Raw genomic sequence first — 11,524 nt, forward strand, 5'->3', positions numbered from 1 at the left:
CATTTGACTTTATTCAGTTGTGGCTTTTAACCAGACATCTGTTTGAATTTCTGCAGACAACATATTCTTATCTACCAAAGTACCCTGACATTTCCTCAGACACAGCCTGTGAGACTCAGCTCATCTTCTGTTCCCACACTGAACTCACTGCATGTTTGCATGTATGACTGATAAATCATCCCATGTAAACCAACGTTTGATGTATCTGCTCCAGGAACAGCTTTCAAACACCTTGACATCACACCATTCGCATCTTTCAGTCGACACATCAAGTGGTACAACAATGTCATATATTAGCTCAGGCTATCAGTTAAAAATACATTAGAAAAACTTAATTTCTTCCCGCTCACGTTAGAAAAGACACAAAGAGAGACCCAGCCTTCAGAAAGGCTTTGATGGACTGAGACACACACACGTTACCATGAGCTTCAAGTTCAGAAGGATCAGCGCTGCTCTCTCCTGTTCAGTCTTATAAAGATGCTGTTTTTTACAGGCACGTCGATTGTTTTCAGTTCTTCTGAAGCCCCACACCGTTTTCCTCTCATGCATGAATGTGAACATTGCCCCTTATTAAACAGCTACCAGCACAGAGATGAAGCCAGACCTCGTGAGTCAGCGTAGATGTGTGTCTGAGATGACAGGCTGATATCGTAGCACTGCTGTGAGTCTGCTAAGCTGCCCTCTAGTCTACACTTACAGTGCAAAGTGGTTAAGTTTGGACCGTGAGGGACTGATTTTTACACTTAGGGTAAATAGACGACAGGTGATTACTCAGAAGTGCAGGGTGAAATTTTAGGATAAAGATTCTCTGTCTTTTCAAGCTTTGATAGCCTCTCAGAGCCACCTGTTACTCTGCTCATACTCTTTGATTACATGACGGGGACAAACAGGATCATTCAGAGGCGTCTCCAGTAAGAGATGGTTTCTTTATTCGCCCTTCTTTCTAAAAAACGCTCTGTCTTTGGTTTCTTGGATTTTCTCAGAAAGCTTGTCCCTGGTCTCTTCCATCTTTTCAGAGAAACGTTCTTTAGTTTCTTCCATCTTCTCTGAAAATCTCTCTTTCGTCTCCTCCATCTTCTCCGACAGTTTCTCCTTCGTCTCCTCCATTTTGTCCTGGAAGTATTCTTTCACTGGCGGTGGTGTGGATAAGTAGCCGTGCTTGCGGAGATACTGGACAGACAGTGATGTGCCACCAAGAGTCACCGTGTATCTGGCAGGGGTTGCAATCTACAGGAGTGATATTGTAACACAGTTAGCATAAACATAAGCCAGTTATTATTTTTCGATGTTACCCAGTGTTGTTGAAGTTTGGGGAAACGTGTCATCATTTAGAGGAGATAACTGAGAAAATAGAGACAAACATTTATAGCACACTCATCAACAGAGCTAGATTAGGTCTGAATCCAACACTGTTAAAACTGCTTCAGAAATCTACTCCATGACAGCACGTTGGAACCTTTGGTGATTGATGAAGAGGTCAGGAGTATGAAACCCAGTATTTTTTTTCTTCTTCTTCTTCTTTTAAATAATTCTCTTTTTATCAAAACGTTGTGTTACTGAATCACTTTTCAATGCATCTTTTCTGTTTTAACAAAACATAACATGGGTTAACAAATAGGTTAGGATGGTTAGCATAGTAGACTGTCCTTATAACTTCAAATGAGAGTCCATCTTTATGAAAATACAACTATAAATGACATTATAGGATAAGTTTGGTTTATACAGCTTTTACATTGTTTACAGAATGAACTAGAACAAAATACTCACCCAGAAGGCTTTCCTGATCCAAGCAGTGCTTCGGGAGATATTTAGATCCAAAATTGTGGAGCTGACGTCCATAAAATGGGATCCATTGGGGCATAGACAGCGCCGCTCCTAAAACTGCATTAATCGTCCAAAACCTTGTGTTTTTCACCAATATTCCATCATGGTCCGCTCCGGGTTAGTCCTCTGCTGCAGTCTGTGTCACTCCAGACAGCACTGTGTGGCTGTAATGACCTCTGAACTGACGAAGACTTTGTTTACCTTTGCCCCTCCGCACATGTGCAGTACTCTCTGGAGAGCTGACTCCTTTCTTTGAGGGGCAAACATTAACAAAGTCTTCGTCAGTTCAGAGGTCAGTTCAGCCACACAGCGCTGTCTGGAGTGACACAGACTGACGCAGAGGACTAACCCGGAGCGGACCATGATGGAATTGGTGAAAAACAGATGGATTCCATTACACGGACGTCCGCTGCACGATTTTGGATCTAAATATCTCCTGAAGCACTGCTTGGATCAGGAAAGCCTTCTGGGTGAGTATTTTGTTCTACTTCATTCGATAAAAAATGTAAAAGCTGTATAAACCAAACTTATCCTTCAAATAAATTAAATGAAATGAATAAGTAAATCATAAATAAAAATAAATAAATAGTACATATCATCAATTTAGAAAGCTGTAATACAAATCCGCTGGTCCTTCTTCAAAATATCTTTTTAGTAAGCAGCTGAATTTGACTGAAGAGAGACCCAAAGGAAATATATAAATAATTAAGAAAATAAATACTATTTCTTTAAAGAGTAAGAAATGTAAATGAGAAATATATGATAATATAGAAATTTAGATATCAGGTGAAATGAAAAACAAAACCATATAGTTTTATCCAAATCGCAATGATGATGATGGTAATCACAGTAACATTTAGAGTACTTGCAATATAAAAGAGAATAACAATATGAGTATCACTCACAATCTGATATGTGTAGCAGTGAACCAGAGGAGTGACATCTAGCCATTATCTGATAAAATGAAATCCAGTTGTTGTTGTGTACTCTATTCATCTTTGCCAGACTCCTTTAAATTTATCTGGGTTTAATCTAATCAAGCACTTCAGTTGTGGCAGCCCAGTCTTTTGTTTTTTTATTTTACAATGTTTTGATGCTGAATTAGAAAAAAACATTTAGTGTTCACTCACAAAGCTGGGGTCTTAAAAGAAATTACCTTGTACATGGCGTAGGCAGTCAGAGCATACCCACTCGAGGAGTCTCTCAAAAGGCCAACAAGCGACTCTGGCAGACCAACCATCTCTAGAAACGGCACTACATTCACCCCCCTGGAAGGAAAGAGATCAACCATCAAAAATGTCTCATATAACCTTTCACGACTCATGATGTTCAGTGCTGCTTGATAGAGTAACAGTGTGAATGATGCACAGCAGATAAAAAAATTCTTTGTTTGATAATATTTAAAAGTTAAAAATTCACAATGTTAGTTTTTGTGCTCAGAGCAGTCAGGCACTCAGGCTTTAGGATGTCGTGTGTCTTTCATAAGCTTTGTGTTTATGCATGAAAGATGCTAAAGATGCTGGGTTTAATTATGTATTTATTTATTTATGGAGAGCCATAAAGGTAGGGTCTGCAGAATTTTCCTCAAAACAATAAAAAAACGTACACTTTTACAGAAATAATCCTGCTCAATTGTCTCCTCTGGGCCTCTGTACATGTGTGTCAGTGTCTGAGTCTGCCTCAACCCCCTTCTCTGCCTGGATGTTGATGTTTTGGTTGTGTTGGGACATTTCTGGGCGGAGCGTAAGTGTGGTTAAATCAGCCAGTCACAGCATGCCCAGTGCACAAGTGACTTTGCGTGTTGATAATACCAATAGAAGAAGCGATCCCCAGCAACTTAAAATAGTGGACGAAAAAAGACACAACCAAAGTGAAACAAAACGCCAAACAGATAACGCTTTTTCCTACACGAAGGTGAAGCTTGGCTCAACTTTCACTTGCTTGTAGGAACTTGGAGAGCAGCAAGGGGTGAAGCTAGTTCAGCTAATTTTCTGCTAACCAGGTATGTGTCAAATACCCGTGATTAGCTTGTACTAACATACCAAGTCAGATGCGCGGCTCTTGAGTCTCTCCCACGCATAAACGTGCTGCTGCAGGTGGTTACTGGGCTAGTGAGGGTGTTTACATAGCTTCTGTTGGAGGCTGTGGGTGTGTGCTGCCGCTGGCACTGATCCAAAGAGGAGGAGCCCAGTTTGAATTTGTGTTTATTGACAAGTAAGGAAAATTCCCACAGACCCTACCTTTAATGAAGTTTTCAAAAATAGTAATTAATAAGTGTAAAGCTTTGAAATCTTTCTTTTTTTCTATTTGTCGGTCACACATAGAACTTAACACATCAGACAGTGATACTCACTTCATAGCAGCATAATAGAAGGCTCCAAACCAGACAGAGGACGTCACTAGATGAACAGGGATTAACACTTTCCCGTACTGTTTGAAGGTTTTCTTAAATCTCTGCACCAGGCCAATGGACTTGTCCTGCAGGGGGTCCACCTCTGCAACATCCGGCTCAGCCTCCCCTCTCTGGGCTTCCTGTGTTGAAGGTGCAGAGCTGGATTGTGGGTCCTCCTGCTGTGGCTGATGTTTTGGTTGATGTGCTGCCTTGCTGCTCGCTGAGGTTGAAATGAAGCAGTGGCCTGTGGGCGGCGGTAAGGAAAGCCGGAGGGCACAGCAACAAAAAGCTACGGGCGGCTCCATGGCGCTGACACCAACCAGCAAAGGGCGGAGCGCTGCCACACGGCGCAGCGTTCTGTTGTAAAAGACGCGCTGCATTATCATTGTCTGTGTCCCTGCTCCTTCTCCTCTTCTCTGCTGCTGTGACGTTTAACCACAGACTGATGGAAAAGGGAGAAGAAATATTTTTAAACATTTAAAGTAGTAACAGGAAAACACTTCGCTTATTGATAAACCTAGTATTTAATCTGTAAAATGACAGAAGGTAACATCCAATGACCGTCATGAGTTGAGGGTAACATACGGCTTCCTTTGCACAATGTTTTAGCTGAGCTTTGGTTAATTTATGGCACCAACCAAAATGCTCCGGTAATACAGAGTATCAAGACATGCCTCATCTGTTGGTGCCAAGTTTCAGTACTCAAAGGGTTAATCACGTGATCAAGAGCCGATAATGTCACCCGTGTTTAGCTGTAACATTACACATTGTTGCAGCATGCAGGTTGTTGCCAACTTAGCGGCTCTGTCTCTATATATAGCGACTTTCCAGACCCCTCTGACATTTTTTGGGGAAAAAAGGGAGGGGGGACTCGTGACAAATCTTGCGACTTTTCTGATGTTTGGAGAATGATGTGAAAGCACGTTTTGATCTTCAGTACTTCTCCTCAACAACCAGCAGCTGCTGAGCCCCTCTCCTATCCAAAACAGACAGACAAGTCCTCGCCACTTACGCAGCATTTCCTCTTAGGGCGCGGTCACACTGGTCATCCGTACTGTGCCAAGGGACACTTCAACCCTAAAGTCCAGTTTGTTTGGACAGTGTGCTGTGCTCAGACAAGATTTACTTGTCTGCTTTGGCACTTTGGAAAGGTGAGCTTTAGCGTGGTACACTTCATGCACAAGCAGACGCAAGCGGACAGAATGTATGATCCATGACGTATGCTGCAGCCTGAGAAGATGTCTGCAATGAATCACACCAACACTTGACTTTTTTGGTCATTTTTGCCAGTCCCAACCCCGGATAAAGGAAGAGGATTATTTTGACATTAAAAACAAAAAAACAAAAACAAGACTTGGCAGAACAAAGTTGAATCTATAGTCATAAACACATTTAAAATGTACTCAGTACTCATACTGACAAGTCACTTATATACAGCTGCTCTTTTCCATGAGGAATTATTTGTTGTTCATTTTTTATAAAACAAAACAAAAAACTTGCTCAGAGTGGAAAATAACAAAACTGAAAAATAAAACTCAAGATTTGTACCGTAATGTGTAATGTAATTTTCTTTTTGTTCAAACTGATGTCATAAAATTGATATTGAAAAAAGTATCGCTGAGGAACAACTAGGGCTGAACTATTTTGGAAAATAATCTAATGCGATTTTTTTAGGACCAATATTGCGATTGCGATTTAGCATGCGATTTTTGGGGGGACGTTTATATTCTACATTATTCATTTAACACAAGCAATAAACCATTCTATAGTATGACCAACACAACAAAGGATACCGTCAACATATAAACAAGTCTTTCCTGGGGGCCAGGCCTGCATGTTATGACGAAATGAGATGAATTGATGCATGAATTGTTATGAATAACGTATCTTTAACAATTACAATCACAGTACAATAATAACTGATTGATTTAACTCCAAGCCTTATAGATGTGTAATGAAATTATTGTTAATTCCTCTAAATAAAATCAGAAAAGGAGCAAAGCACTGCAGAACAGGCCTGGTGTGAAAAAGAATCTTCTCATCTGTGAATTTCTCATAAAATAAAGTGCAGAAATATAAATAAGACCAAATCTCTGGCTCAACCACTGAAATATGTCAACATGTAGAATGCACTGTTTTATAAAAGGAAAAAGAAACAGTGTGTGAACATACATATCAAATGTATAAAAATGTATAAAAATTGTACTGATCTCTCATCAGTAACAAAACACAAACTTAAGTGCAGAAATGTAAATAAAAACAAAGTTTTGTCTCAACCACTGACACAGGAAAATGTATGGATTGCACTTTTTAGATGCACCTAAAAAAAATTTTTATTGGACTCTATTAAATTGCAATGTCGGTTTAAATTTAATCAATTGTTCAGCCCCAGGAACAGGTTTCAAAGTGAAGGTATCTGTATTCATACAGGTATCAAAAATTTCTGGTTGATACCCAGCCTTGGGTACGCAGATCTGCAACTAAAAATAGAGACAAAAAGAAGGGTGCTGTGTATTACTGCTGTTCTCTTCAGTATGTGAAGAATATTTATTAACACTAAAAGTCTGATTACAACTTTTTGATCTGTAATGATCAGAAAAAGAATCAGAAATACTTCAAGGGAAGGGAATGTTTGGCTTTAATGGTTGATCCTATACACAATTAAGTAGAGCAGTGATACAAACTACAAACAAAATTTAAAATGAAATCTCAGGTGCTTTGTCTGGTGCTGAGAGCTGACACATTTGTCTGTTTTGCAGAAGAGGGAGAGCACAGTAACATGACGGTGGCCCACAGCTACAGTTGCTGCAGACTAAAAGTATCCCTGGAAGTGTTTTACCCCCCTTAGTTAAAGCAGTTCCTTGTCATTACACCTGATGAGACTCTAGCTTGTGTCCTGGCGTTCCCTCTTAATGAGCATCATGTATGTATTTACAGGGAAGTTAACTTCTGCACAAATTAAGGTAAATGGGATTTGATCAACTTAGGCTAACTCTAATCCTACACAGAACGAACAAACCATGACCTTCTTTACATCCCTTATAACTGTCAGTTTCATTTCTCAAGATAACACCAGTTTATGAGGGATTAAAGGTCCCAAACTCACCTTAGATTATGATTGCCTGACCATAAATGCAGCACCTGAAGGAAGGAGAGAGAAAAAAGAAGTGGCTGAGTTTGTGTTACACTGTTTTGAATGAAGAGTAAACAAGATGTCACGACAGGACACTGGCATGTTGTTGTCAACAAAGCAGAACATTAAGGTCACATGACCAGGAATAGCTTCAGAGGTGAAGATGAATGTCCAGGGTTACTGTTGTAGACTGTTGGCTCAACAACTGGAGAGCAGAGAAGTAACAGCTTCAGATGGTTTTAATGATGCATTATAATTCTTATTAAAGGTGGAGAGGTGTAATAAATAACTTAATCTATATCACCTGCACTTAGTGAGTAAATGTTTGTATGTATGAGAGGATTATACAAATAAATCATGATGGACAAATCTCAATAAAGTGACTCAAGGTGCATCTGGGAATGTAAACATTGCCAGGCCTCTGTGATAATGCTACATACAAACCAAGACATTTTTAATACTCATGTAACTTCATCCCAGTCTAGTTTACGCCTGTGTTTACCTATAATGTTTAACATGGCTCTCCATATCGTGCAAAGTCAAACAGAAAAGTGTTACATAAGTAATGGTACACCTGCTAGCAGCATGCTAACACCACAGGAGGAGCAGAAAAGCCAATACTTTAATCTTCAAAATAACAAAAACATTCTCAAAAGACTGTACACACAGATATCATGACTGTGCCAGACTTATTGCTGAAGTTGTGGGCGGAAGTTTACCGCTAGATTCCTGCTAGCTTTGCAGACTTCTATTTTAGGTTGGCTGACATCAGACTGACATTGGCTAGTTCAGGTTGGAGGACGAGCATTCTGCTTTCATTTCATTTACCCTGCAGGAGAAGAGGTAACGCTGAGGGGCATTTTATCCTGTTAAAATGGCTCTACACTAAGCAGTGTCTAGCAGCTGGCAGGTTTGTTAAGGCCAGACTCGGAACAGCTGCCAACTTTACCTTCTGACGTTAGCTTGTTAGCTGTCAGCTAGCTGCGCTACTTTCAATCAGGGTCAGAAATACAATACGTTACTACGTGATGTCATTAAAACACAAACATGAAGAAGACACAAAAAACGGGACTTACGTGTTAAATTCCGAGTTGGTGTCAGGATTATTTTGACCTTATTTCTCCTTTCGGCCATACGAACGTGCTTATGCTCTGTGACGTTGAAGCAGCACATTTACAACTGCAGCAGTACAAGCTGCGCGCAGGGCAGCATGTAACACAACGTGGCAAGGAATCATGGGAAATGGAGTTCAAGTTTCTCTGGCTTTGCCGCAAGACCTATGCGCAAGACATGATAATATACCATAGAAGAAATCGTTTTCCCATCATGCCTAGCGCAGTTGTCGACCTCTTGGTCACGTTAACTCACCTTGCCTAAAATTCCGCGAAGACAGTTTTTAAAGCTCGTGTGTACCCTGTCTTTCTCTTGTTATATATTTATCACGGTTAGTCTTTGAATTTCCCTGTTATGTGCGTCGAACCGAAGTAACTTAAAAACGAACTTGCAGTTTACATTAGTTAGGCCTTACAAACTGATACATTTAGCATGGGAATGTTTCATCTTAACAGTTTGTAGGTCTAAATACATTACAGTGTAAACATGACATGACAAAAATCTTTCTATATATTGTTTTTATTTGTTTTTAAGGTGGAAAAACTATATCATCGTTTTCTATTTATTTTTATTATACATTTATTTATTTTTTTATTATACATTTATTTTTTTTCATTTGTATTTTTTAGTCCTCTGCCCTCTGCTGTTCGAAGCTTCAAACAGCAGAGGGCAGTATTCCCACAATGTTAGTGCTAAACCCACAGCAAAGCGAGCTCTTTGCTTTTCACACCAGCTTTTTAACTGCACTTTCCACTGAATGATGTAATATCAATCTTGGATCCTCTTCATCTTTGTTTCAGGAGTTTTTAAGGCTGTTAAGATATAAACTGAAGCAAACCCTGATGCCTCTGAGACTTCTGTTATTGAGCATTTTGAAAACCAATGTTTTTAAAGGCGCAATAAAGTTATTGATTTTATTGTCACTAGATGGCAGCAGAGTTCAGCATCAAGCTGTGTTTTCTATCTCTGCTGCAGAATCTACATCACCATTGAAAAAATGTATTAAGTTTTTTGTGTGTGTGCTCAGATGGTGCTAATCGTGTTCTTTCTAAAAATTGCTTGGCATTTTCATCAGCAAGGAGCCAAGTTAAAGCCATGCCATAGTGACACCATAATACGTCAGTACATCACTGCATACGCAGTCCTTCAGGTGGAAGGCAGTGTCGGCAATAGACACTTCGGGCAGGAGACTGCCACAAAATTGGTGCTGGGAGTGCCTAAAAAAAGGCAGAGATTTGTTTTAGATGATACTTCCTAACTGTCTGCTACTCAGTGTGTGTGTGTGTGTGTGTGTGTGTGTGTGTGTGTGTGTGTGTGTGTGTGTTTCTGTGAGCACACTGGGGCTGAACTCTGCCATGTCTGATAGACAGAGTAGAGGAGAAATGTGAACACACAAACGTGTCAGAAATGACACCTGATCTATAAGGCATTGTGGCTGCAATTTTGCCTCCAATTCAAGTTATGAATGAGGACACCCTAACAAAACAAAAAATGACTTGCTACTGTTGATCGTTGGTCACTGTAGGCCCTGCCCCCCACGTAGTCTGTGCTTTTCTCTGGCCCAAGCAAAGAGTTGGCGCTTGCTTTGCATCAGTTTTGGGCACCTGGAGCCGGTGTTTTGTCTGTGGAAACACAGAGAACCAGTGCTAAGCCAGGCACTGGCCTGGAACGAGCACTGGTACGAGTTAGGACAAAAAGGGGTACAGGTGACTACTTCATGGAGCTGATGAGACAGTACCAAGAGTGGGCAAAGCAGTCAAAGAAAAAGGTGACAACTTTAAAAATCTAATTATGAAACAAATTCTGTTTTTTTTTTTGTTTTTGTTTTTTTACACTTTTTTCTTTACTACTTCATTCCATAAGTGTTCTTTCATCGTTTTGATAACGTCAGTATCAAACTACAATGTAGAAAACAATAAAGATGTAGAAAAACCATGAAACGAGAAGGTGTCTTTAAACTTTCTACTGGTACTGTACATCATGTATATCAAAAAGATCAATGCATCCTGTTTCTGCTAAAACATGAATGTAGAATTTGAATTTAAGGCATTTGTTGCATGTTGGATCCTGGTCTCTGCATTCAGACCAGCTGTTGTAATTACTAGAATAGAATAGAATAGAATAGAATAGAATAGAATAGAATAGAATAGAATAGAAAAGAATAGAAAAGAAAATACTTTATTTGTCCCCGAGGGGAAATTCAGGAGTCACAGCAGCATTTAAGAAGACAAAAGTAAGAAAGTGTATAGACAGTGCAAAAAGGTCCACATGAAAATAGACGACATCCTGTCCACCACTCTCCAGCCCAGCCAGTCTCCACCTCCACAGGGTCCAGGACTGAGCCTCCCCAGCAGTCTGTTCAGTCTCTGTCTCCTGGATCCTGTCTGCTCACAGCAGGTGAAGCTCCTCCAATGTGGCGCCGGCGTCCGATGTCAGCTCCGTCAGCCACATCCGTGAACAGCACGATGCCACTCTGCCCTCCAGCAGCCCCTCTGCCGCTGGGCTAGCACGGCTAGCTCGTCCATCCCACCGGAGATAGATCCCACGTTCCCAACAACGATGGATGGAGGGACAGGTCCACGTCGTCACCTCCCAGCTCACACCTGAGAACCAGCACGTCGTCCTCACTTCGAGGGAAATCATCAAGCTTTACACTAGTTAGCATTGACATGCTACAGGCTGCTAACAGCTAATTTCACATGTAAACAATGTAGCCATGGTTACATAGGATCTCCAGACAAACACAGGAGAAAAGTAGTAAAAATATTACTGAAGTCACAAAAAGTTTGGTGTCCATGACCAACAATGAACCATACAAAGTGATGATCCACTCCAAATACAGAGATGACGAAAAAAGAGACGAAAAAATTACAAGAAACGGACAAAGAGGAGAGAGCTGAAGCAACAGGCAGCTACTTTGGCAGTGTAAATTAAATTAAATGTGACTAAAAGAAAAAACATATGAGGACAGACTGAGAAAAACAGGAGAGACAGAGACTCATGCTGTCTGTCCTTGTGCTGACAGGGTGAAGAGACAAACTGCTGAAAAATACAAACATGCG

The 11,524-nt window shown here is 40.4% G+C and overlaps 1 protein-coding gene across 1 annotated transcript; it reads right to left on the reverse strand.

Moving 5' to 3' along the window:
* On the reverse strand, positions 1-8,578 carry fam210ab (family with sequence similarity 210 member Ab). Its single transcript, XM_074683563.1, has 5 exons — positions 8,426-8,578; positions 7,323-7,357; positions 4,178-4,658; positions 2,981-3,092; positions 1-1,227 (listed from the first exon to the last, which is right to left on the reverse strand). The coding sequence occupies exons 3-5, from the start codon at positions 4,600-4,602 to the stop codon at positions 928-930; spliced, it is 837 nt and encodes a 278-aa protein (XP_074539664.1). The 5' UTR covers positions 4,603-4,658; positions 7,323-7,357; positions 8,426-8,578; the 3' UTR covers positions 1-927.
* Between the last annotated feature and the right edge of the window lie 2,946 nt (positions 8,579-11,524).

The sequence above is a fragment of the Halichoeres trimaculatus genome, unplaced genomic scaffold (assembly GCF_033239565.1).
Source record: "Halichoeres trimaculatus isolate MK-OKI-2021-1 unplaced genomic scaffold, fHalTri1.1 fHalTri1_scaffold_12, whole genome shotgun sequence".
NCBI lineage: Eukaryota > Metazoa > Chordata > Actinopteri > Labriformes > Labridae > Halichoeres > Halichoeres trimaculatus.